This window comes from Sinohyriopsis cumingii, chromosome 7 (assembly GCF_028554795.1).
Source record: "Sinohyriopsis cumingii isolate HCF-2022 chromosome 7, ASM2855479v2, whole genome shotgun sequence".
NCBI classification, from domain to species: Eukaryota; Metazoa; Mollusca; class Bivalvia; order Unionida; family Unionidae; genus Sinohyriopsis; species Sinohyriopsis cumingii.
Genome location: NC_142967.1, coordinates 8,926,069 through 8,953,782, shown reverse-complemented (window position 1 = coordinate 8,953,782; position 27,714 = coordinate 8,926,069). Strand labels below are relative to the sequence as shown.

At 35.8% G+C, this 27,714-nt stretch overlaps 1 protein-coding gene across 2 annotated transcripts in view; it reads left to right on the top strand.

Annotated features, from left to right (window-relative positions):
• The window catches only part of LOC149794715 (galactocerebrosidase-like), a 97,413-nt gene that overhangs the window by 66,025 nt on the left and 3,674 nt on the right, over positions 1 to 27,714 (top strand). Inside the window, exons 15-17 of one of the 2 annotated variants that reach the window (XM_089964335.1) lie at positions 17,246 to 17,423; positions 23,854 to 24,023; positions 26,278 to 26,351. In XM_089964335.1, coding sequence (XP_089820461.1) covers positions 17,246 to 17,423; positions 23,854 to 24,023; positions 26,278 to 26,351 — 422 coding nt within the window. Of the gene's footprint in view, positions 1 to 9,421; positions 9,639 to 17,245; positions 17,424 to 23,853; positions 24,024 to 26,277; positions 26,352 to 27,714 lie in introns of both variants that reach the window. The other variant, XM_089964334.1, reaches the window with a different exon arrangement.

Below are 27,714 nucleotides of genomic sequence, written 5' to 3'. Positions count from 1 at the left end.
AATGGCACACCAGTATCTTTTAGGTGCCATTATTCAGTTTGTTTCCAAACAGCAAGCTATTTATGGCAGTTAGCTCCCCTGGCCTACAAAAATTTGTCTCCAAATTGAATGACAAATTAGCATTGTGTAATTATAGTCCAGCCATCTTTTGGTGGATAAAATTAACCATACAGTACTCATTTTTAGATATAATAAAATCATTTCATATATTTGGATCATGTATGAGATATTTGCATTGTAACTTTTGATGTGGATGTTATCTGCCATTTATATGTTGTTATTAAAGTGACTTGCAAGTTACATGATCTAGTCATGACCTGGATTCCTCACACTAGAACAATTTTCAAGAGAAATATTGAATTTTGTGTTTTGATTATTGACCAATATTATTTCTAGAATTTAGTTTATGGGGTAATAATAAAATTAAAATAACTTAATTTCTTTGTCTCACACTAACCACTCACAGTATTTGTAACAATAACTAATACCATCAGTAAATTATTGTGTCACACATTTCCTTTCCCTAAACATTCACTCACAACCCTCTTATTGAAATATTTTCACAGTCACTAAATTTCTCGTCTCATTCAATCCCATCTTGCAACTTTTATAACTAATATTGATAACATTTATTTCTTTGTCAAATTTCCATTTCCTGAAATAATTTAAACATATAACAATGGCAGTCACTTAATATATTCCACCCAACACTTTCTATTTAAACCAATAATAATTTGTACAGTTCCTAGTTTCCTCTTTCTCAAATTATCCCTGCCAGAACTGTGTAGAAATGATACCAAGGATAGTTACTAAATTTAAAATTACTTTGCCACATACTTCACATTTCTGAAATATTTTAAGTGAATAACAATGACAGTCAGTAAATTACTTTGTCTCACATTATTCTTTTCTGAACATTTTAAAGGAATAAGAATAATAGTAAATTACTTTGTCTCACACTATGTGATGTGTGATGTGATTTTGATTTTTAATGTAGCTTTAAAAAATTTTAAGTCATATCGCTACGATGTCTGCAGTGTGGCAATTTATTGTGATGTCTTGCACTGGGGCATCATGCCGCAGACATGTAGCATAATATCCCACCCAGTCACATTATCCTGACACCAGGCCGACCAGTCCTAACACTAACCTCTTAATGCTGAACGCCAAGCAAGGCAGCTGTTAGTACCATTTTTTTGTATGACTCGGCCGGGAATCAAACCCATGACCTCCCGCATCTGAGGTGGACGCTCTAACCACAAGGCCACCGAAGCAGTCGTGTCTCACACTTTGCTTTTCTGAAACATTCTTAAGGAATAGGAATGACAGTAAATTATTTTGTGTCACTATGCTTTTCTGAAAGAATAAGAATTACAGCCAGTAAATTACTTTGTCCCACACTATGCTTTTCTGAAACATTTTAAGTGAATATCAATGACTGTCACACTACCCTTTCCTAAATCATTTTTTAACAAATAACAATAATTGAAACTTATCTTCTTGATTATAATCACTTAATTTCTTTGTCTCATACTAGCCCTTCTTGAAACTTAAGATAATATAATCGTAACAATCTCTTAAGATTTATTTGTCACAACCACCATTTTTAAGAAAAAGAAACTAGAGCTTCATTGTTGTTGTTGTTGTTGTTGTTAGATGGTTTAATCCATTTTTTAGCACAAGATAGGCTTTACATGGTGGCCAGTATAAATCATGGAGGAAGAACCCAGGAAAACCCCAGAAAGAACCACCTGCCCATGAGAAGCTACTGACAAGCTTTCTCACACACCCACCCTGGCTGAGCTTGAGACTTGAACCCATGCTGACAGAGGTGAGATGGCAGTGATCCATAACGGTGAACACTTTTGACCACTCTGCCACTCGGGGTCCCAACTAGAGCTTTGTATCACCAGCCCTGTTGTATCACATTCAAAAACTAAAATGAATAATAATAATATATAAGTGAGTTCTCCATAAAATCAGATATGCCTTTCATTTGAATGTATATTATGAAAAATTAAAATGATTTTGAAATGCATTTATACCCATATTCAAACCAAAAAGACATACATGGCATGAAAATAAGTGAGGAGGGTGTGTCTACTAGGACATCCACTAAAGTGTCTTGATCTCAGAGTTTGTTTGTTGATGTAGTCTACTCAAGACAGATAGAAACATTACTCAGGCTAGTGGCCTTGAGTGGCCAAGTGGTCTAAAGCACTCACAAGTCTAGATCACTGTCATATCACCTCTGTCTGCATGGATTCGAGTCTCAGGCTCAACTAACGTGGGTACATAAGAAAGCTTGCCAGTAGCTTCTCGTGGGTCAATGGTTCTTCTTGGGGTTTTCCGGGTTCTTCCTCCATCATTTATATTGGCTGCCATGTATAGCCTATCTTGTGCTGAAAAATGGTGTTAAACCCCTACAACAATAACAGGCTCAGCGTATTGAATTGAAGATAACCATTTAGCATGGCACATATGAGGTCATAGTTTACTTTGAATTTGTCTGTCTAGATATCCTGTGTACAATTTTATGGTTAAACAATGTAAGATATGTGTTACAGATTTGAATCCTTTATTGGCTATATCTAATTCAAATGTATGCACTTACTTATATTTAATGGTGGGCATTTATAGAGGGAGGTGTATTGAGCAGAACAGGGTATGCACTTTTAGGGGAGTTAGGTTAATAATAAATATAAATCAAATTTAGTCTAGGTAAATGGGTATGTTTAAACAATACCTGGGTGGAAAATAGAAACTATTATCACAACAAATCAAACATACATAATTATGATATCATTTGAAAAATAATTTCAGGCTTCTGGGGGGGGGGATTAATAATTGCTCTTTCATAATAGATTTAAATTCTTGGAATTTTAAAAGGGTATGTCTTGTAACTAATATAGTGGATGAAAGAAGATGGCTAATTGGATTGAGTGGGTACAAAAAGTTAGTCGTTACAAAAGACTTAATTAGATTAGTTGGTACATTGAGGCAGTTAATTAGATATACCATATTTATATTTTGGGACACCATATTTCTTGGGACATCATAAATTAATTTTTAAAGTAATTTTTAAAGTAATTTTTTTGATGCACTGTTTTTTTGTGGGTCACATTAGTTTTATTTTAGTCCCAAGTTGTGGGACAACCTTCAGATCATTTGAAAATTACATATCAGAAAATGTATTCAAGTTTGTAAAAATATTAAACTTGAAAATTCTTTAATCCACTGCAGCATCACCTCATCAACCCAACCCTTCTCCTGCACACATATGATCCATCCTTTTAATGCATGAATATTGTTTGAGTTCCCTCATGTGTTGAAAAATTATCATTGTAGGCAATACATATCCTGCTGCAGAAACTGCAAGGACTAAAGTTAGATTTTTACGATTCATGCAAATTCTAACACTTTTAACCCCCCTTCTTTTGACAGTCCATCCAGGAATGAGATCAAAGTGTGCTGGAGTTTATCCATGTTAATGATCATATTGTCTGCTTAGTCATCTTCACATGTCTTGGTTCTTGTGAGTTGGTTTTCATGGCAACATCATTGCATGTGCACCTTTCATCAAAACAAGCCAGCTACAAACTTTTGTAAAAAAAATGTACCCTTCATAGACTTGTTGTGTAAAAGCAATGAAATCTGATCTATTGTTTCATTTTCTACATTGTCAGTGATTGGAGCATGCAAGTTCCATTTTTTGCAGGAAAAATGTAACTTTGTTTTTGCTTTTAATGGCTACATACAGCAGCATAAAATGCAAATTAAATTTACATTCTCAAGAAAGAACAACTGTCAAACTAAAACAGAACAAGGTTGCATAAAATTCAGAACTATCTTTATATTCCATCCCTGCCCATTTTCCTAAAAGCATTTAATTTTAATTAAAGTAGAGGATGATAACAAAGCATGGGCCACAAAAAAGAGCAATATCTATTTCTTCTCAGGATTAGGTACTGAGCCTACATCCCACTAAAGAATCTCACACAAGTCTCATGGGAGATGTTGAGATGCCACCTTCACCGCGCCCCCCCATGTAGATTCAGATGACAGCACCAGATCTGTAACGTTCTTTCTCGATGTGAGGGGATATTTATTTGACTTGTACATACTGCCCGACCATTATGGCATTTATCATCCTCTGTATGCTGTTCTGACTGTCAACCAAAATGTCCAACATATGATATATGACAACAGTAGTCACAAGCTGCTTATACTGGACTAGAATGCTGTCCAGCCTGCTGGTTATCCATGTATTCCAACAGCTACGGTGTCTTTCAGGGAAGGTACTGCACAATGAAACTGACCAACTGGACAAAGCATTACTATGATACTTATAATGAACTGGCTTTATTCATCATTCCATGCAGCCAAACCAAACTGGCCAAGCCAAATCAGGAATCTATTATACCACCATTTTACCACATGGCAGCAGTTCTTAACCCATTGTTTGTGGCAATAAAACTGGGTCACTGTGATCAACCTTAATATTTTGAAATTTCCTACTAAAGTGGGATTTTACTATTTGACTGGTAGTAAGACTAACACCACAAACCTAATCTGGGTTGCCAAGCACAGATGTCAAGAATTACTGACCAATGGGAAAAATGATACCTGCCAAAAATAAATCATCATCACTGCCATATGGAATGCTTTACCCATGGACCTAAAGTGTACAGGAGGAGGACAGACCCCAGCTAGACAATGGGGATGAAATGGAAATGCCTGAATCATCCAATCCAACAATGGAATGAAAGAAATTCAGTTTAAGTTAACAATGAAAGAAATCTACTGTATCCTGCTTCTGTCCAATGGTCCTCCTCCACCTGCAGTCATCCATATTTTCAAGGTCATTGCCGCAGTCATCAAAAGGTCTAGAAATCACCTTGCATCTTTCTGAGAAAATTCACGATCCCTGTAATGCAAAAGCCTTTTTTGTGAGTCAGTTGCTAACTAGCTTCTTGTCTCATTGGTATAAGTCATACTTTAAAGTGTTATATCAAATCCCTCACTGCTTGACTTGGGGTTCTCAGCAATATTTTGCCACACAGAGAAGGCCAGAAGCAATCTTGCATGGGATTTGATGAGCCATGTTGCCAAAAGTTATCAATAGTCTTCTCACCACACCATGGCTAATGCCCTGAGGGCATCCTGAAACATACACTTAACACACCCTCCCATTTAGCTCTCCCCTTCCATTCAGGGGTTGAAATGAGGAGGTCAGAAAAATGAATGGCACATAAGTTGACAGTATATCTGTCAAGCGTGAGATCTCTTATCCCTGATCCAGACATCCTGCATTTAGGGATTATTCCAATGAAGGGACAGTTGTCAGCAGGGATACAATAGAAGCCATTCCCAAAGATGACCAGGCAAATTATAGATAGTCATCGACACCTACTTCTCGCCATCAGGTGGGGTGGGGAGATAGAAAGCATTTCTCCTCTTGCAAGCCTCCTGCCACCCATCAGTAAGTTACACCCAATTAGCCTCAACCTGCAAAATGTTTGGATGATCCAAGTTGTTTTTAAGGGCCTCAGAATCTCATTTGTCAGGCCTCCTTAACTTTAAACTTCCCCTTCATAATGCAAATCATTAACAGTCCAGTGAAAGTGGACATACTAGTGAAAGAGTTAAATTGTTACTCCTAAAGTGAGTGGTTTAGATAGTACAAGATATAACAAGGTGTCTACTCAACACTGTTTCTGGTGATAAAGTCCATCATCATATTGAGACCTGTGATTGACCTCAGCAGGCTCAACCAATTCATTTTGGCCCTGAAATTCAAGATGCACTGTAACATCTACATGATCAACTCAGACCTATTAAATGCTTATTTTCTTATTCCAATACCTATACCTAAATATCTTCCCTTCACCTACCTGTGCAAAGTACATCCATTCCATGTCGTTCCTCAAACTAAGCCCTTAGGTCTTCACAAAAACATTAAACTATGTAATCTTGTAGTTCAAGATGACTTCCACCACCAATGATGGCAGCATACCTTGACAACATTTTATAAAAAAAATTGGAAAGATTTTGATCCAAGATCTGAACTATCCTCGTTGTAGTGTAGGATGGATAATAAATATCAAGAAGTCGGTACCTTATTGCCTCTATCTCAGTGTGGAGTTTTTCACACACCTCAGTCTTTTATGTCTCCCTCCCAAATGCATCAAAAGCATTGTTCTAGTCCAATGGCAGCTTTTCACAGGCCATCTAGATCAGAATATTATGATCTCAACCCACATCAAAAACCTCCTTTTCCTTTGGTAAGCAGGAATGGCTCACAGAAGGAATATCCCTTAAAAATTCTCTACCAGAAATAATGATTTGGTACAGATGCCAGTATGTTAGGTTGGGGAGCACACTTGCTACTGGGCTTTAGAAAGGTCATTGGCACAAGAGATGGCCCTTCACACAATTCTGCTGGAAACGAAAGCCATTCTCAAGGCATCCAACACCTGGGTAGAACATTTGCAGTCCTGATAATCATGAATGTATGGTCTTTAACTACATATAAGTAATAGAAAAGAGCAAAAATCAACAATTTTTGTAAAATTCCACAAATAATTTATTTCCCTATAATAAAAAATGAAAATCAAAAAGGAACTTAAAGTATTGCAAATTAAATCCCAAATAGTCCAAACAGTTCTATCACCAGTCGTAATGAATAAAGTTATAACTAAATTCCAGTGCTGTTCAAAATAAGATCCAGCACTGAAGGTGCTGATGTGCTGTAGTGGCCAGTGACATGGAGATGTACCAGCAACCTTTTGATGAATCACAGTAATATAATCCAAAATCATTCTTGTCTGAATTCACCATAGTTTTAAAATAATGTTTCTGTCCAAAAATATTGTGAAGAGAACTTTGTGTTTCCCAAGAATAATATTTTGAATAGATAATTCCACCCAAATCAAAAATTGAAAACAACAGTAAAAATGATTCTGCTTCTGATGTTATTGCAAGAATGAATAATGTTTCAAGTAAACAAGATTATGTATAAAATAAACTAAGACCCAAAAGTAGAGCCAAAGTTCATTTATAGAAAATTCTGAGTTGTGGACATAAAATATGTTCTAAAATTATAATAAAGAGTATGGTAAATATCAGGTACAACAGGCTTATCTATGGGGAATACCAATGTCCTAGACTCAGACACAAATAAACATGTTTATCTTTATTGATAATGATCCTAATATTTAATCTATACTCATAGGGAAATATTAATAATATATTTTTTGTTTACCAAAACAAAATGTATTGGTCATATACACAATGAACTTGATTTTGGACATAACATAAAATCAGAGAGAAAGAAACTAAATATACATAACATGATACTATCTGACAATTCAGTAGTGTTTACATTCCTCCTCAAACAGGGAGGGGCAAAATCACATGGACTCTTGTATCATGGTATTGGATTACCATTGGTGGTGTGCCCAATAGCAATTAAATATTCAGGTCTGCCATATACTTAACATTTTAGTGAAGTCATTGTCAAGAAGATGACAACTGCTATGGGGCTGCCCAATGATCATTTCACGATGTGGTAGAATTGCCTACCTTTGGCTTCTCCTTTGTCCAGACCCAGAAGCATGGTATATTCATGCTCTTTCAGTCAGCTGGGAGGGAATGTGGTCCTACTCCATCCCTCCATCAGTCCCGATAGCAAATGTAGTTCAGAAAGTCAGGGACACAAACTGCCAGATAGTTCTTATTGTCCTCTATGATGGGATAAATCTTGGAATAATGAACTGATCTCCCTAGTTACAGACATTCCCAAGAGAGTCGTGATGATGTCCACCCTGCTCAAGCAGACCGCATTATCACAGTTCCAACCGAGCTCAGAAAAACTCCTTCATGTCTCGTCTTCTCAAGGATGCCCTGCGCAGAAAGGATCTTAGAACTTAAATTGTGGAGAGGACTGCAATAGCTAGAATGCCCTCTGCTCTAAAGGCATACAAAGGGACATGAAAGGTTTCTAAAGACTGTTGTCACATCAATGACATCACACTACTCTCTCCTTCCATTCCTCTTCTCTCTTTCTTTTTGAAGACAAGAATTTACCCCTATCACCATAAAGATCTTTGGACATGTTCTGGCATCATGAATGAGACAATATTGGACACAGCAATGACCTTTCAGACTTGCTGTCCAGTGTTTGTCGATCAAGGCCGTGCTCATGTACATTATTCCCAAAGTGGAATCTCCCGAAGGCATTGACATTGCTGAACTCCTCCAAGTTTAAGCCCCTGTCATCCACATTTATCAGTCAGCTGTCATATAAAACTTGCTTTCGGATAGTGCTTTCCTCAGCATGCAGAGTCTGTGAGCTACATGCTCTCTCCATAGATACAAATTGCATTCAGTTCCATCATGATGGATCAGTTGTCCTAATGACACAACCTGGTTTCCATGCACACAAAAAAACCAACAGGTTGGGGTCACTAAGTAATCAACAAATAACTATCCTCACCCCTCCTCAGTTGATATTTTGCAAGAGGTGAAACTCCAAGATCCCCACAAATATTATCTGAAGCATATGGAGAATATCTGCAATGGCTTTTTCACGTCTTCCTTCCAGAAAGCAAGACATAACATCAAAACACCAGCCACATGGTTAAAGGAAAATATAAAATTGGCATATACTGGCCTCTCTATGGAACAATTATGCCTTATGAAAACGATGGCTCATGGAATGCACACAATTTCCATGAACCTGGCATTCAAATATTGCCTGGAAAACTTTAAGGGTGAGACTATAATCAGGCACAGAAAATAGGGGATCTCTGAGCACGTGTATAACTAAGATCTTCTGTTGTGCTAAACATGCATTAGGAGAATTTCATCCATTAGTAGAGCAGTCATGCTCTTTCCTGAGTGATACAGGTAGAGGTAGGATGCTCAGCATTTCCTGAGTGACACAGGTAGAGGTAGGATGCTCAACATTTCCTGAGTGACACAGGTAGAGGTAGGATGCTCAGCATTTCCTGAGTGACACAGGTAGAGGTAGGATGCTCAGCATTTCCTGAGTGACACAGGTAGAGGTAGGATGCTCAGCATTTCCTGAGTGACACAGGTAGAGGTAGGACGCTTGTCATTTCCTGCTCCTCCTACCTATTCTTCTAAATTGATCAGGTAATGTATTTGCTGGAGAAAGAAACTTTTTAGTTAATTATGTTTCTCATATAAGTGTGAGGTAGCAAAGAAAATTATCCTAATGTAATGTGATCAATACATGTAGGTTCCATAGGAGAAACGTAATATACTAGAAATGTGCTTTCATTGTACTATTGTCTTGTATTGACAGTATTGAGTCTGTATTATTTTTCTCACACTTTACCATCATAAAACATTTACACAAAACTGACACTGGAATATTTAATATTTGTATCATTAGAATACAAGGAAAATGCTGAACCCAGTAATTTTGCCCAGCAAACAGGATCTTATGAAGTCATAAGTGTAAAACACCTATCATCACCTTTGAACACTGGAGTAAGGCCTTTCTCATCCTCGTCCCATGTGTTGAGGCAAGTTGTACAGCAGTCTCCAGTTGCATGGTGTGATGCTGAAAACGTGAAAGCTTCCATCAACATTATTGGCAATTCAAGCTGGTACGACAGAATTCATTTACAGTTAGCCAAAGATCTTGTATTTTTATTTCCTGAAAATTCAGTTAAAATTTGGATAAACATAACAATTTTGGAGTCTAGAGTTTACTTTATTTTAAAGTAACTTTTGTTGATCTTTGAGAAACAAATGCTATGTAATTCATTTAAACTACATAAGGTGTTTCATTGAAGGGTTATGTGTCATGGTCATGTAAGAACAGAACAGACAAATATTTTGTTTAGTTTTCTTGTCAAAAGTTTAAAATTTTAAAATTATACTTGTAAATGTTACTCTGCTATTACAAATTGTTACATGTATCTGTCATTCACTGTAGTAATCAATATTTTCTAGTTGTATTTCATAATTTCGATTTTATACTAAGCTTTTTAGATGCTAACCAGGTGTGAAAGTCACAGAATTCTTGAGCCAGAATTTGAAATACAGATTTTGCTCAATCAGTCACAAACAACAGTACTTTTATAAGGATGTTTCTGATTGGTTGATAGTGGAAACTAGGACTTAAACTCTGTTTTATGATCTCCACGCCAGATGGATTGACTTTTTTATATCATATTATTTAAAGCAAAATGAAGCTATGCAAATTTCCTCAGCTTGAGATGGCTTCTTTTTATTTTTGATTTTGATTTTCTTTATTCACTTTTAGCTACAGTTTTTATTTTTGAACTAGTCATACAAAAAAGAAATGTAAAGAAAAGCTTAGTTTTCAGTAGATGATATTGCATTCATTTATTTTAACAGTATATTATTGTGTAGGCACAAGTCGGCTAAGACAAATTAAACCCAATGGGCATTGTAGATACTGACCCTATCCCTATTCACATGCCTTGCTTTCCTTGCTTGTAATTGTCTTAATAGGAATCATAAAAACAATAATTTATTATATGCTCATTTTTTTCTCCGTTAACTTTACATTGTCAGAATCGTTCAGTATTTTACGATATTGCACTCTCATGATACTTTATATTGAACTCACGTGTGCCCAGTAGCATATTAGGAACTACTTTGTAAACAAATCATGTAGTAGGTGTTTTACATATTGGTTGATTGAATTATTTCTGAATGAACTAAATGAGATGTTTTGTGGACTGCCACATAGCAGCTGTTTTGGGACATTCTGCATCTTCCTTTTTGATACAGTGTTTCAGATTAGGCTAGCTATCAATGCCAGACAGGGTCCTTACCAATAACATGCAAGTGACAATGCATAAACTGTCTTCTTTAGCTGGTAATAAGAATGGCAAAAAATATACTTACAGTTTTACATCCTGAATTCCTCAAAATGTACTTAGTTCTGCAAATCCAAATTGCCTGAGCCATGTCATGGGTTCTCAAGCTTGATTACATATTTCAAAATTGTACTGTAATTTTGACTGTATTCAAAATGCAATTACATCCTCCTTACTGCACTCAAAAGGAAATAAACATTAAATTCCATAACGTCTTTTTTCATAATTGCTATTAAAAGACTTCATATTTTTCCCACATTATGATTTCAAATATTCAATGACAGAACAGAAACACTCTTGCAGATGTCAACACACTGATAAATCCAGTCCATAATCACAACATTTCATAAAATTGACAAAAATACCAAAATCTATTCATTCCAGATCCAGTGGAAAAGTTGTTGCAATGTGCATTCATTCACAATATGACTCCAAATTTCAATTTTAAGTAGACCAAAATGCCATTTTCCTTCGAAAGTTATATCTAACACAAGACTAAGTTTAAATTTATATGGATGGAGTTATGTGTGCATTAATGTTGTTGTTGTGTAGTGATGAATCTGAAGTTGTGTATTTAGTTTAGAATATGGCATACATTCATTTACTTTGTTTCTTGTAATGTATTTTTTATATATAATTAAGCCTTAGGTATGATAAGAAAATGAGCATATAATAACAAGTTTACTGCATTTGTACAGGAAAATATGAACCCATTTGTCGGATGGATATACTTAAATCTCAAGGTTATGCAGTATTTCCATCCGAAAAACTCGTTCATATTTTCCCACGCAAATGCAGTAACCTATAATTATCATGCATCACCTCTGACTAAAATGAGAGCCTCTTATAATAGCTACCACTGAAATGAAAAAAATATATATGGAATCAGCACGAATTTGTTTCTAACTCCTCAGAGAACTTAAAAATGGTTGAATTATTCAGGAATTCAGATAAGCAGGAAAGAATTGTAGAAAATATGTAAAATTGTTTTAGGTAATGTGTTTGAGTGTCCCCAATTTATCACTCTTCATTGGAGTCATTAAGTGACCAGCATTCTAAGTGAGAGTTTTTCACTGAAGGCAGTTCCAACAAGACTTAATACAAATAAATGCACAAAATGAGTGTTTACATTACACAGTTGTTTGGATAACCATTGAAGAGCTGTCATAGTCAAAGGTCAGTAAATGTTGAAGAAAGCCATTTCTTCTAGTATGTTATCCAATTGTAATATCATATGAGTATGACAATACACTACAAATCTAACACCTAACTAGATTGTAGCTATATATTTGATATGAGTATGACAATAAACCACAAATCCACCACCTAACTAGATTTTAGCTATATAATATCATATGAGTATGACAATACACCACAAATCCACCACCTAACTAGATTTTAGCTATATAATATCTTGAGTATGACAGTACACCACAAATCCACCACCTAACTATATTTTAGCTGTATAATATCATATGAGTATGACAGCACACCACAAATCCATCACCTAACTATATTTTAGCTATATAATATCATATGAGTATGACAGCACACCACAAATCCAGCACCTAACTAGATTTTAGCTATATATCTTACAAGTATGACAATACACAACAAATCCACCACTTAACTATATTTTAGCTATATAATATCATATGAGTATGACAGTACACCACAAATCAACCACCTAACTATACTTTAGCTATATAATACCATATGAGTATGACAGTACACTACAAATCCATCACCTAACTAGATTTTAGCTATATAATATCATATGAGTATGACAGTACACCACAAATCCACCACCTAACTAGATTTTAGTTATATAATAACATATGAGTACAACAATACACCACAAATCCACCACCTAACTATATTTTAGCTATATAATATCATATGAGTACAGCAATACACCACAAATCCACCACCTAACTATATTTTAGCTATATAATATCATGAGTATGACAGCACACCACAAATCCATCACCTAACTAGATTTTAGCTATATATCTTATGAGTATGACAATAAACTACAAATCCACCACTTAACTATATTTTAGCTATATAATATCATATGAGTATGACAGTACACCACAAATCCACCACCTAACTAGATCTTAGCTATATAATATCATATTAGTATGACAGTACACCACAAATCCACCACTTAACTATATTTTAGCTATATAATATCATATGAGTATGACAATACACCACAAATCAACCACCTAACTAGAATTTAGCTATATAATATCATTTGAGTATGACAATACACCACAAATCAACCACCTAACTATATTTTAGCTATTATTATAACAGCTAAATAATGTCTGAGTATCATACTATCTTGGTTTTTCACCCACTTGTGTACGGAGTGCAAAATGCATTTGATCAGGATCTGTCTTCAAGAGTACTGTTTCTTGAAAATCATTGCAATGATGTCTTTGATCCTCTCAAGTAGTTGCATCTAAATCCAAAACTCCCTTTACCTGTTGGGTCTCCACAATGTGTCGTGCATTGATCTCATAATCCGAGGTCACCTGTTCATGATACCATTGCAGATGATTCTATTGTCGCAGTGGCAAAGGAAATTCTACAGAATGGAACAAATAGTTCCAGTTTCAGAATAAGCAAGATTGCATCTTTGCAAATGAAAGAACCTCATTTTTCTTATGGTAAATATTCTCTTGCAGAGTCAGTCTCCAATAATTATGATATTTGGGGGTTGCCTGCATGGCAGACTGAGGTGCCCATCTCCTTCCGTCATTTTTAGAAGTCAGTAGATTGTGATCACCTTAGGACTGACCACTAAAATTGAAGTTCATAGTGAATGGATTTCAGTGGATGCAAGTTATGTAGTCTGGAAACGTCATTCTATCTGACAATGACACTGTGGTGAATTGTCTCTAAAGGCAAATAGGAGTCAGGGACAAGATTCATTGACCTTTGCCTCCATGAGAGTTTTCTCTGAGTGGTGTAAGAAGAAACAAATCACTCCACTTTAAGGTATTGAAATTCTAAGTAGCTAACATTCTCCTGTGGCTTTTTGATGTTAAGATGATGAGACCTATGACTTTAAAAGGTTTCACAGTCTTTGACACCATTGGTCATCACAGTAGTAAGGGTATAGGAGAAAGCAGAGATCTCTGTGACCTGCTGGCCAACTTTGAACTATCATGACTGAAGATTTTGGCCTTGTGCATGAAATGGAATCAACCATGGATTTTGACATGGTGGAATAAAGCACAGCTCGAACTGCTGTTTAGAGCATCATTGGCTTATTTATCATAAAGCCTGCTTACTGGTTGTACAAGCTACAGCAGGCAGGATTGGTGAGATACATGCCTCATTGATTGGTCCGAACATTTCTTTTGTGATGGTTTAATTTGCTCATGATCGCATCAGCTTTCATTACAAAGAATAGGCAACTGCTCATAGACATCAGTCCTTCATCCTGAAAGTGCTTTGCTTATTGGACCTTATGCCTCAGGATCAACAAAAGGACCACCTGGTGAGGACTTTAAAGACATGAAACAGCGTGAAGAGCAAGATCTCCTTTATTTATACCATTGAAAGAAGGTGAGGTCAGTATCTCCATTCAGACTCTGTTGACCTGGATATGTTGGTTTATTCTCTTTCAAATAGAGACTAACTCAAGATCAAATGAATTTCTTGCCCATTTCCAGCAGAGTAACCACTAGCATAGCATTTTTTCTAATAGACATTATCAAAGTTATGGGATGGATGGTAGAGACAACTTTTGTCTTGCTTTTGTCTCGGAGTGCTTTCATCCCAACAGGCTAAGTTTGACATGTTGTTCCTACATTAGCGATAAAATATTCTACCTTCCAAGTTATTCAGCAGCTTTCCAAAGACATGACCTCATGTTATCCACTGGATTTGGAGGTTGGGGATTTTTCATGCTCAGCTGTGTTGGGGCATATGGAGTCCTTACACTAAAGATTTGAAGCTGCCTTACATACCTTTGGGGATTGAAGATTGTGCCTTCTTCAGGTTAATGGAGTTTACTTTGCTGTATCTTTCCTTATTCTCCAAGTTTTTATGATTCAGTTATATATTTGAAGAAGAAACCAATACTTGAAGCAGAGCATTTAATTGAAAATATTTCCCTATCATAATACAGATACCCCCCACCCCAACCTCCATCCAATTACATTTTACTGACATAGTGTGAATTTCTGCTCCAGGAGTAACTCAGGTTAGATGGGAATTTGCACCAATCTCACTGTTAGAGGAAAAGCACTCTTCTCTGACTCCCACCTATGTGGGCAGAAAACGTTACATTTTTATAGCTGGATTTCAACTTGGAGGGACTGGATTTGTGATGTAGTGGTTGTAGTCCTAAGGTATTTTGCTCAGGTAAGTATTACCAAAGAAACATTTTACTGCAAAGGTTATTTTCCCCATCAGTGGATTCAGACTTTATATAATTTTGCAGATTTTATCTTTTAAATGTAAAGCATAATTCCTTTTAGTCAGACCTGTGAATGGAGAGAAATTGGTATCACTTGTCAGGTAGTGAACATACCAGTGGCAGTGGTGTCGGCAATAAGAGAATTCCATCATAAAGTTATGAAAATGTAACTTCTGCAGCAGTAATGTATTGAACTGAAACATTATCCAGTACAACAGTATGTCTAAAGTTGTATCAAATATAATACTATAATTTGTGTCTCACCTGCTTTGCACTGTTCACAGGCTCAAAACCTCATGTTGAGGAATCATTGTGTTTAATGGGGCTTTTTTTAGTTTTCTTTTGTCATAAACTTCTGTATCATTTTGTCTCTCAGTGAATTCTGTAGCAAACAGAGAGGTAGCATTTGTGCAATAGATTGTGACTGACATAAACACTCTTCTTGATGAAAGCAGAATGCAGCATTATTGTTAGTTCTACCTTTTCATAGATGTAAGGGAGAGTTACAAGTAACTCCAACTGAAAACCTCCATTATCCATATAGAAATAAAGTACGTGTCTTATATATTATAATAGACAAAATGACTTTATGATATAAGTAAATGCTTTGTTGATTACAAGAAAATAATGCCAAAATCAAAAGCGGAGATATTGTTATTATATTAATACCTATGAACTTTGTTTATTGTCTCCCTTTGAAAATGTTATTCTTGTACTGCTGTTGTAAGGTTACTGATTGATATTAATCACTATGATTCTTGCTATGGGTGCTATGTATCTACTCAGTGATTCTTTCTAATTATATTAGAATGGGGAATGGACTCATTACTGACTGATATTCATCACTATGATTCTTGCTATGGGTGCTATGTATCTACTCAGTTGTTGTTGTTGTTGTGGGGCTTAACGCCATTTTCAGCACACGATAGGCTATACATGGCGGCCAGTATTAATGGTGGAGGAAGAACCTGGGAAAACCCCGGAAAGAACCACTGACCCACGAGAAGCTACTGGCAAGCTTTCTCACATATCCACATTGGCTGAATCCGAGACTCAAACTGCCGCAGACAGAGGTGAGATGGCAGTGATCCATAACAAAGAGCGCTTTAGACCACTCGACCACTCGGGGCCCCTTATCTACTCAGTGATTCTTTCTAATTATATTATAATGGGGAATAGACCCATTACTGATTGATATTCATCAATATGATTCTTGCTATGGGTGCTATGTATCTACTCAGTGATTCTTTCTAATTATGTTATAATGTCGAATAGACTCATTACTGATTGGTATTCATCACTATGATTTTTGCTATGGGTGCTATGTATCTACTCAGTGGTTCTTTCTAATTATGTTATAATGTCGAATGGACTCATTACTGATTGGTATTCATCACTATGATTCTTGCTATGTATCTACTCAGTGATTCTTTCTAATTATATTAGAATGGGGAATGGACTCATTACTGATTGGTATTCATCACTATGATTCTTGCTATGTATCTACTCAGTGATTCTTTCTAATTATATTAGAATGGGGAATGGACTCATTACTGATTGATATTCATCACTATGATTCTTGCTATGGGTGCTATGTATCTACTCCGTGATTCTTTCTAATTATATTAGAATGGGCTAATTATATTAGAATGGGGAATGGACTCATTACTCTCAGGAGTCAAAATGATCAAAATAAATTTATCAGTAATATTGTTACAAAAAAATTGTTGACAAAAAATGAGAATTTGTACAATTTTGTGTTAAATCTTATTGAGATATTGCCCCTTTTAATTTGGGATTTGGGCCCCTTTTTATATTGAGAACTCCTTGATAAAAGTCTAACTTCAACTACTTGAAAAAGGCCAGGGGTTAAAGATAAACTTCTAAAAATAACTTTCAGTAATGCTGATATTTCTATTTTTAGTGTATCTCCCTGCTGAAGAACCCAATAATTTTGCTCAGCAAGTGGGGTCATTTGAGGTGATCGATACAACAGATTCTCAGCACAAGAGAGTTTATAGACATGTTGTTCTACATAATCCCATAACCTGGTGTCCTATCAACCTTGTGTTTCCTATCAGCATTATTGGGAATTCCAGTTGGTATGTTTGGTTTATTGAAGAAAGCTGTACAAGTTACAGAATTGATTTATATTGCTTGCAGTTTAAGTCAAGTCTATTGTTTTGATTCTGGGGTCATTAAAAAAAGTTGCATAAAAAGCAAAAACAAAGGAATAGAAAAACAAGTTTTCCTTTCATATCAACAATCTAGAAATGCAGATTGTTTTTCTATAACTCTTGATGCAGCAGCAGCATATAACAGCTTGGAAGTTTTGAACCTCCTTCATTGGAGAGCTTTGGAGGAGATGACTCTAACAGTCTGCCATATTCCAGTCATGACAAGGACTCCAGACAAATGTCCAGACATTGACAAGCACTCCTCATGGAATGGATGCACTAGTTGGTAGCAGTGACACATTTTCATCTGTGTCTTGTTCACAATGAGGATGACCAATAAGCTCCATCTTTATATCTTTGTAGTGCCAGACCAGAGGGCATGGACCATGGACACATCAGTGTGAGGTGGGATTGACTGTGTACTTCCCACGTTTTAGAATAATTCCTCATGTCAATCAAAGTCAGGACCTCGAAGTCATGGATAGCTCCTCTATAGTCTCACTGATCATGGTTCAGTGATGCCCTCAACTTCTTCAAATTACCACTGAGATGAGATCTGCTGTTGCAGAATAGAGGGTCCCTTTTGCTCAGAATCTCCATCTTCATGCCTGGCTCATATCAAATGATCTGTCAGGATCAGTTTTTGACCAAGGTTGGTTAATACATCACTAAGGCTTGAAGTAAATCAGCTTAAATGTTTTATGATTCCTTTGTGGAGAATGTTCTGTAATTGACGCAGTTGGAAATACCTTGTTCCTATCTGCCCATTCGCTCAGTTGCACTGTTTCTACTTTTGTGTCTTCCAGAATAAAACGATTGCAAATTGTCCACAATTAAGGACCGTATAGCAACCCTCTCCAATCCATTAAGTTCTCTGTGGACTCCAAGGTCAGGTCGGACCCACATCTTGTAGAACTGATCGGGTTATTTGAGCTCCTGAGACCAGTCTCTCACTGTGGAACCTTTGATGGGTTCTTTGGTCAGTATCTGAATGTCTTTATGAACCTCGGAGTGAAGTTTCCTTTAAGAACCCTAACCTTGACACACTCCTACTTTTCTTCCTAGAATCAGTGATGAGTGACATTCATGCCTTGTCAGTGAAAAGGGGCTGTTTACAGTTCAGTGGTAACTGTGATTAGATTTCTCTTCTTTGTCAACTGGGGTTTCCAGCCCAAAAAAATTTTCTTCCTTCGGGAACTCCTGTTCCTATTGAAATCCCCAGTCTCAATCATATGTGCACTAGGTATAACTAAGATAGACTCTTTTGACCAGTTAGGTTTATATTTCTGTCTAAATCATAAGAGAAAAAAGAGGTCAGACATGTCTTTTCCTTCATTGCAAAGGGATCTCTGTTTTGGTAGCCAAGATGTTGAAGTGGCTTAATCAGGCAATTTGAAGAAATTATGAATCTCTGACTTTTTTATTATGAAACTTAAAGCCTATGATCTTAGGTTGTTGCTGCATCTAGTTGTTTATGAATCATTCTCCATTTGATGTCATGAAAGCCACATTATGGCAATCTCATGAATCATTGTCCATTTGATGTCATGAAAGCCACATTATGGCAGTCTCATGAATCATTGTCCATTTGATGTCATGAAAGCCACATTATGGCAGTCTCATGAATCATTCTCCATTTTATGTCATGAAAGCCACATTACGGCAGTCTCATGAATCATTCTCCATTTGATGTCATGAAAGCCACATTATGGCAGTCTCATGAATCATTCTCCATTTGATGTCATGAAAGCCACATTATGGCAGTCTCATGAATCATTGTCCATTTGATGTCGTGAAAGCCACATTATGGCAGTCTGATGAATCATTGTCCATTTGATGTCGTGAAAGCCACATTATGGCAGTCTCATGAATCATTGTCCATTTGATGTCATGAAAGCCACATTATGGCAGTCTCATGAATCATTGTCCATTTGATGTCATGAAAACCACATTATGGCAGTCTCATGAATCATTCTCCATTTGATGTCATGAAAGCCACATTATGGCAGTCTCATGAATCATTCTTCATTTGATGTCGTGAAAGCCACATTATGGCAGTCTCATGAATCATTCTCCATTTGATGTCATGAAAGCCACATTATGGCAGTCTCATGAATCATTCTCCATTTGATGTCGTGAAAGCCACATTATGGCAGTCTTATGAATCATTCTCCATTTTATGTCATGAAAGCCACATTATGGCAATCTCATGAATCATTCTCCATTTGATGTCATGAAAGCCACATTATGGCAGTCTTATGAATCATTCTCCATTTGATGTCATGAAAGCCACATTATGGCAGTCTCATGAATCATTCTCCATTTTATGTCATGAAAGCCACATTACGGCAGTCTCATGAATCATTCTCCATTTGATGTCATGAAAGCCACATTATGGCAGTCTCATGAATCATTCTCCATTTGATGTCATGAAAGCCACATTATGGCAGTCTCATGAATCATTCTTCATTTGATGTCGTGAAAGCCACATTATGGCAGTCTCATGAATCATTCTCCATTTGATGTCATGAAAGCCACATTATGGCAGTCTCATGAATCATTCTCCATTTGATGTCGTGAAAGCCACATTATGGCAGTCTTATGAATCATTCTCCATTTTATGTCATGAAAGCCACATTATGGCAATCTCATGAATCATTCTCCATTTGATGTCATGAAAGCCACATTATGGCAGTCTTATGAATCATTCTCCATTTGATGTCATGAAAGCCACATTATGGCAGTCTCATGAATCATTCTCCATTTTATGTCATGAAAGCCACATTACGGCAGTCTCATGAATCATTCTCCATTTGATGTCATGAAAGCCACATTATGGCAGTCTCATGAATCATTCTCCATTTGATGTCATGAAAGCCACATTATGGCAGTCTCATGAATCATTGTCCATTTGATGTCGTGAAAGCCACATTATGGCAGTCTGATGAATCATTGTCCATTTGATGTCGTGAAAGCCACATTATGGCAGTCTCATGAATCATTGTCCATTTGATGTCATGAAAGCCACATTATGGCAGTCTTATGAATCATTCTCCATTTTATGTCATGAAAGCCACATTATGGCAGTCTCATGAATCATTCTCCATTTGATGTCATGAAAGCCACATTATGGCAGTCTCATGAATCATTCTCCATTTTATGTCATGAAAGCCACATTATGGCAGTCTCATGAATCATTGTCCATTTGATGTCGTGAAAGCCACATTATGGCAGTCTCATGAATCATTGTCCATTTGATGTCATGAAAACCACATTATGGCAGTCTCATGAATCATTCTCCATTTGATGTCATGAAAGCCACATTATGGCAGTCTCATGAATCATTCTTCATTTGATGTCGTGAAAGCCACATTATGGCAGTCTCATGAATCATTCTCCATTTGATGTCATGAAAGCCACATTATGGCAGTCTCATGAATCATTCTCCATTTGATGTCGTGAAAGCCACATTATGGCAGTCTTATGAATCATTCTCCATTTTATGTCATGAAAGCCACATTATGGCAATCTCATGAATCATTCTCCATTTGATGTCATGAAAGCCACATTATGGCAGTCTTATGAATCATTCTCCATTTGATGTCATGAAAGCCACATTATGGCAGTCTCATGAATCATTCTCCATTTTATGTCATGAAAGCCACATTACGGCAGTCTCATGAATCATTCTCCATTTGATGTCATGAAAGCCACATTATGGCAGTCTCATGAATCATTCTCATTGTTTTACCATCAATCAGTGTGGCACCAGAGTGAATGTATTTATTCATTAAACCCAATTATGCCAGCCCAACAATTTGTCAAGCTATCTTCCAGTCTAGCAGAGCACTCAATTGATAGTATTGGTAAGTTCTATTTGACAGGTCAACTTTAGCTATATGCCTCTCACTGGACTGGAAATTCAGCAATTCAATAATACCATACAATGTGTTACTGCTAATAAAAGGTAATTTTTGGGGGTAGGGTGGGAATGAAACTAATTTTAATTATGTAATACTAAACCAATAGTATTGCCCAGTTCCCTTCTCCCTCCCTGTTCTGAAGTCCTTTCAGTGCTAGTCCAAGTCAGTGAAGGATGGTTTTCTGAATAATGGAAGTTGACCATGGTATCAGACTGGGATCATGTTGTTTTCTGTTTTTTTATTCTAGATCCCTAATTACTAATTATAGTAGTGAATAATCTTACCAGACTAAGAAGTGTTGCCATGAAAAATGTATTAATGCAGTAATAACTGACAAGTAATGCATAATTCAAATTAGTTTTACCACCTCCCCAACTCGATTTTTGCTTGAGTCATGACTTGATATATGTTGGCACACAGTAAACATTTGTTTACGTTTACCTATGCAATGTCTATTTATCTATCAAATTAAAACAGATAATTGTCCAGTATATTTAGGATATTTTTTCATGATTGCTTTTTAAGATACTGTAAATCACAAAATTTTAGCATGCATGAAATTTTAGTCAATTTAATGACCACAGATTTGCACAAATTTTTTGTTTACACTTAAGATGCACATGCCAATTACTATGCAGACAAGTGATTCTGGATGCATTTGCACATGCCAATTACTATGCAGACAAGTGACTCTGGATATGTTTGTACATGCCAATTACTATGCAGACAAGTAATTCTGGATGCATTTGCACATGGCAGTTACTATTCAGACAAGTGACTCTGGATGAATTACACATGCCAATTATTATTCAGACGAGTAATTCTGTATGCATTTGCACATGGCAATTACTATTCAGACAAATGATTCTGGATGTGTTTGTAAATGCCAGCTACTGTGCAGATAAGTGATTCTGGATATGTTTGTACATGCCAATTACTATTCAGACGAGTGACTCTGGATGTGTTTGTAAATACCAATTACTGTGCAGATAAGTGATTCTGGATATGTTTGTACATGCCAATTTCTATGCAGACAAGTAATTTTGGATGCATTTGCACATGGCAGTTACTATTCAGACAAGTGACTCTGGATGAATTACACATGCCAATTACTGTGCAGATATGTGATTCTGGATGCATTTGCACATGGGAATTACTATTCAGGCAAATCATTTTGGATGTGTTTGTGATGAGTGACTCTGGATGAATTTACACATGCCAATTACTATGCAAACAAATGATTCTGGGTGAGTTTGCACATGCCAGTTACTATGCAGACAAATGATCGTGGATGAATTTACACATGCCAATTACTATGCAGACAAGTGACTCTGGATGTGTTTGTACATACCAATTACTATGCAGACAAGCAATTCTGAATGCATTTGCACATGGCAATTACTATTCAGACAAATGATTCTGGATGAGTTTGCACATGCCAATTAATATGCAGACAAGTGATTTTGGACGAGTTTGCATATGCCAATTACTGTTCAGACAAGTGATTTTGGATGCATTTGCACATGCCAATTACTATTCAGACAAGTGATTCTGGATTATTTTGCACATGGCAGTTACTATACAGACAAGTAATTCTTGATGAGTTTCAAACCAGGTTTAGATATTCACTGTTTTATAAGTTCATGTATTAATGTGACAACAATTAAACTTATAAGTAGACAGGCTTGTCAGTCTTGCTGTAAAAAGATACTGTGATTGATGCTTTTTCACTAATTTTATTTGATCATCACTTACAGTCTGCTTGTATGTATTATATTTATTGTTTGATGATCTGTTTTGCTAAAATACTTATGACTTTGTCTTTATTGTATACATGTATGAATTGGGTTTTATTTGTCCATTGGAAATTCACCAGCATTTTATGTAACTAAAATGCCCAAACAAAAAACTGGCTTCAGATTTTATGTTGCTAAAATCCATGTGTATTTTACAGTAAGTAGCAGTATGAAATAAGAAATGAACAGCTGAGAGTCAACTTATAAAAGGAGCATTTTCAAATATTTTGGTTACCTTTCTTTATTAGTTAAGGGGTTTTGGAAAAGAAAACAAAGTGAAATTTTATTGTGGCATTGTTTTAATGATGTTATGCTGCAACCATGTATGGTATTTTTCTTTTGTTTGGATGTGTGAAGGAAAGGGAATAAAATTAATGACCTTAAAATGAAACACCTTATATTACAAGTACTTTAGCTTACTTTATTTTGAATATTAAAGGTTATTTCTTTGTAAAGCATGTACACTGATACAAGTAATTATTTATTTTTATTATTATCAGCAGAGTGTATGAGATGATAAATGAAATGATTTAGTACATTTTAAGATGTGCCCGGATTATATTTATTTTTACCAGTGTGTTTAGCAAACTAACAATATTTTTATCCTTCACACAAGTTATCTCCCTTTGTCTTCAGGACTGACCTGTATGTTGAAGTGGATGCCATGATAGGGCAGGTCAATGCCTCAGATGGTGTGTTTGTAGCTACCAGGGTTAGCAATCTAGGGTGTGAATCATTTGAAGCTGTTGGAGTTTTCTTCTTCCTCTTTCCAGATAAAAAGAAATATGAAGTTACTGGAGATTTAGGTAGGTACATGCAGTTGGCCTATTACTAATAAATTGTCTAACAAGTTTGGAGAGAAATTACTTTTCTGTTGAAGATCTATTCTTTTCTGACAGAACTTGTTATACCATATTTGCTCATGTATAAATGCACTTTAAAACATACAGCTTGGACTCAAGTCTGCTATTACATAATTAGCCATTCATATCTCATTCTAAAGTAGCGTAATATTACAACCTTTCTACCATGTTGGTTTTAAAAGAAATTCCTGATAAATTTATTCCAACATGATTTACTCCTCTTGGGCATTCTTCTTTTAAAAGATCAATAGCTTTCACATTGAAACAAATTGCAGTCCAAAACAAATTCTATTTCTGTGAAAGAATTTTATCCTCATTTTATTTAATTCAGAGTTATTTCATCATTTTCATTGAAATTAAATTTAAATTCGACCACAGTTGCTAAGCTGTTGTCTGATGAGGGACTTACCCTATCTATTTAAAGCTTGATGTATGGGTAAACATTATGCCATTGGAAATGTTTGTGTGTATGATTAGTATTTTTAACGTAGCTTTAACAATTTTTCAGTCATATCGCTATGATGTCTGCAGTGTGGCAGTTTATAGTGATGTCTAGAACTGGGGCATCATGTCGCAGACATGTAGCATGATGTCCCACCCAGTCACATTATCCTGACACCAGGTCGACCAGTCCTAACACTAACCTCTTAATGCTAGGCACCAAGCGAGGCAGCTGTTAGTACCATTTTTGTAAGTCTTTGGTATGACTCAGCCGGGAATTGAACCCACGACCTCCTGCATCCAAGGCGAATGCTCTAACCACTAGGCCACCAGAGCGGTGCCCATTGGAAATGAAAACAGTTTGTAATGCATCCAGCCAGAGCTGCTGTGACATGGATACATAATGTACACACTGGTCTGACCTATTTGACTAATAGACTATTACATTATGTATTAGACTGCTCTCACCCAGTTAACTGATACAGGCTGGTTCATTATGTATTAGACTTCTCTCACCCAGTTGAGTGATACAGACTATTGTATTATCCACTAGACTGGTCTCACCCAGTTGACTGATACCAGGTATTACATTGTGCACTAGACTGATCTTACCCATTTGGCTGTTACAGACTATTGCATCATGCACTAGGCTGGTCTCACACAGTTGGCTGATACCAACTGTTGCATTATGCACTAGACTGATCTCACCCAGTTGACTGATATAGACTATTGTAATATCCACTAGACTGATCTCACCCAGTTGACTGATACCAGGTATTGCATTGTGCACTAGACTGATCTCACCCAGCTGGCCAATACAGACTAGTGCATCATGCACTAGATTGATATCACCCAGCTGGCTGATACAGACTGTTGCATTATGCACTAGACTGGTCTCACCAAGTTGACTGGTACAGACTATTGCATTATGCACTAGACAAGTCATGAAAGATTGGCAGGTTGAAAAGAAACCTTTGTCAGGCCAAATTGTGGCCCATGGGCCATTTATTGAACATCTATTATACACATATGTGATATTGAAATTTGCGTTGGGGTGAATGTTATACAAAGATTTGAGATTGAGATAAGTTTTTGGGTGCATATTCTGTACAAATATTTGTGGTAATGAGACAGGCTTTGGGTTGGATATTCTACACAAGTAAGCATGGTGCTAAAATAGCTTTTATGTTAGTTCTATACGTGAGTAGATGTGATACTTATATAAGGTTTTGGGTGACTGTTATACATAAGTAGATATGGTACTGAGGTATGCTTTTTTGGCAATATGATAATGAGGTATGCTTTATGGTAATATGGTACTGAGGTATGCTTTTTGGGTGATATGGTACTGAGGTTCGCTTTTTGGGTGATATGGTACTGAGGTATGCTTTTGAGTTGATGCTATACACAATTATGTATGATACTATGAGAGGCTTTTGGGTCCATATTCTGCACAAGTTGATATGGTGCTTAGACAGGCTTTAGGTGAACATTATATGCAAGTACATATGGTGCTTAGACAGGCTTTAGGTGAACATTATATGCAAGTAGATATGGTACTGAGAACAGTGATATAGACCTGAGATAGTCAGTTTAGAGATAAGATTTTATCATAAACATAAATATGGTAAAGATTTACCAAATCTAATTGGCAATTTATGAGCCTGCTATAATTTTAGGTACAAAATGTATATTATATGATTTGCAAATTAAAATAGCTGACTCAAAATTAATATACATAGCTTTTTTATTTCAGCACGAACACAGCTTATATCAAATGGAAATGCTGATGCTAACAAAGGCTGGAACACTTTGGGCCTTCTTGTGAAGGTATGGTCATTGTCTTAGATTTATATACAAATGAAAAGTTTTCACTTCTTGTGAAGGTATGGTCATTGTCTTATATATATATAAGAATGAAAAGTTTTCACTTCTTGTGAAGGAATAGTCTTTGTCCTAGAATTATATACAAATGAAACGTTTTCACTTCTTGTGAAGGTATAGTCATTGTCTTATATTTATATACGAATGAAAAGTTTTCACTTCTTGTGAAGGTATAGTCATTGTCTTATATTTATATACGAATGAAAAGTTTTCACTTCTTGTGAAGGTATAGTCATTATCTTAGATTTATATACAAATGAAAAGTTTTCACTTCTTGTGAAGGTATAGTCACCATTCTAGAATTATATACGAATGAAACGTTTTCACTTCTTGTGAAGGTATGGTCATTGTCTTATATTTATATACGAATGAAAAGTTTTCACTTCTTGTGAAGGTATGGTCATTGTCTTAGATTTATATACAAATGAAAGTTTTCACTTCTTGTGAAGGTATGCTCATTGTCTTAGATTTATATACAAATGAAAGTTTTCACTTCTTGTCAAGGTATAGTCACCGTTCTAGAATTATATACAAATGAAAAGTTTTCACTTCTAGTGAAGGTATGGTCATTGTCTTAGATTTATATACAAATGAAAGTTTTCACTTCTTGTGAAGGTATGGTCATTGTCTTAGATTTATATACAAATAAAAGTTTTCACTTCTTGTGAAGGTATGGTCATTGTCTTAGATTTATATACAAATGAAAACTTTTCACTTCTTGTGAAGGTATAGTCACTATTCTAGAATTATGTACGAATGAAAAGTTTTCACTTCTTATGAAGGTATGGTCATTGTCTTATATTTATATACGAACGAAAAGTTTTCACTTATTGTGAAGGTATAGTCATTGTCTTAGATTTATATACAAATGAAAGTTTTCGCTTCTTGTCAAGGTATGGTCATTGTCTTAGATTTATATACAAATGAAAGTTTTCACTTCTTGTCAAGGTATAGTCACCGTTCTAGAATTATATACAAATGAAAAGTTTTCACTTCTAGTGAAGGTATGGTCATTGTCTTAGATTTATATACAAATGAAAGTTTTCACTTCTTGTGAAGGTATGGTCATTGTCTTAGATTTATATACAAATGAAAAGTTTTCACTTCTTGTGAAGGTATAGTCACTATTCTAGAATTATGTACGAATGAAAAGTTTTCACTTCTTATGAAGGTATGGTCATTGTCTTATATTTATATATGAATGAAAAGTTTTCACTTCTTGTGAAGGTATGGTCATTGTCTTAGATTTATATACAAATGAAAGTTTTCACTTCTTGTGAAGGTATGGTCATTGTCTTAGATTTATATA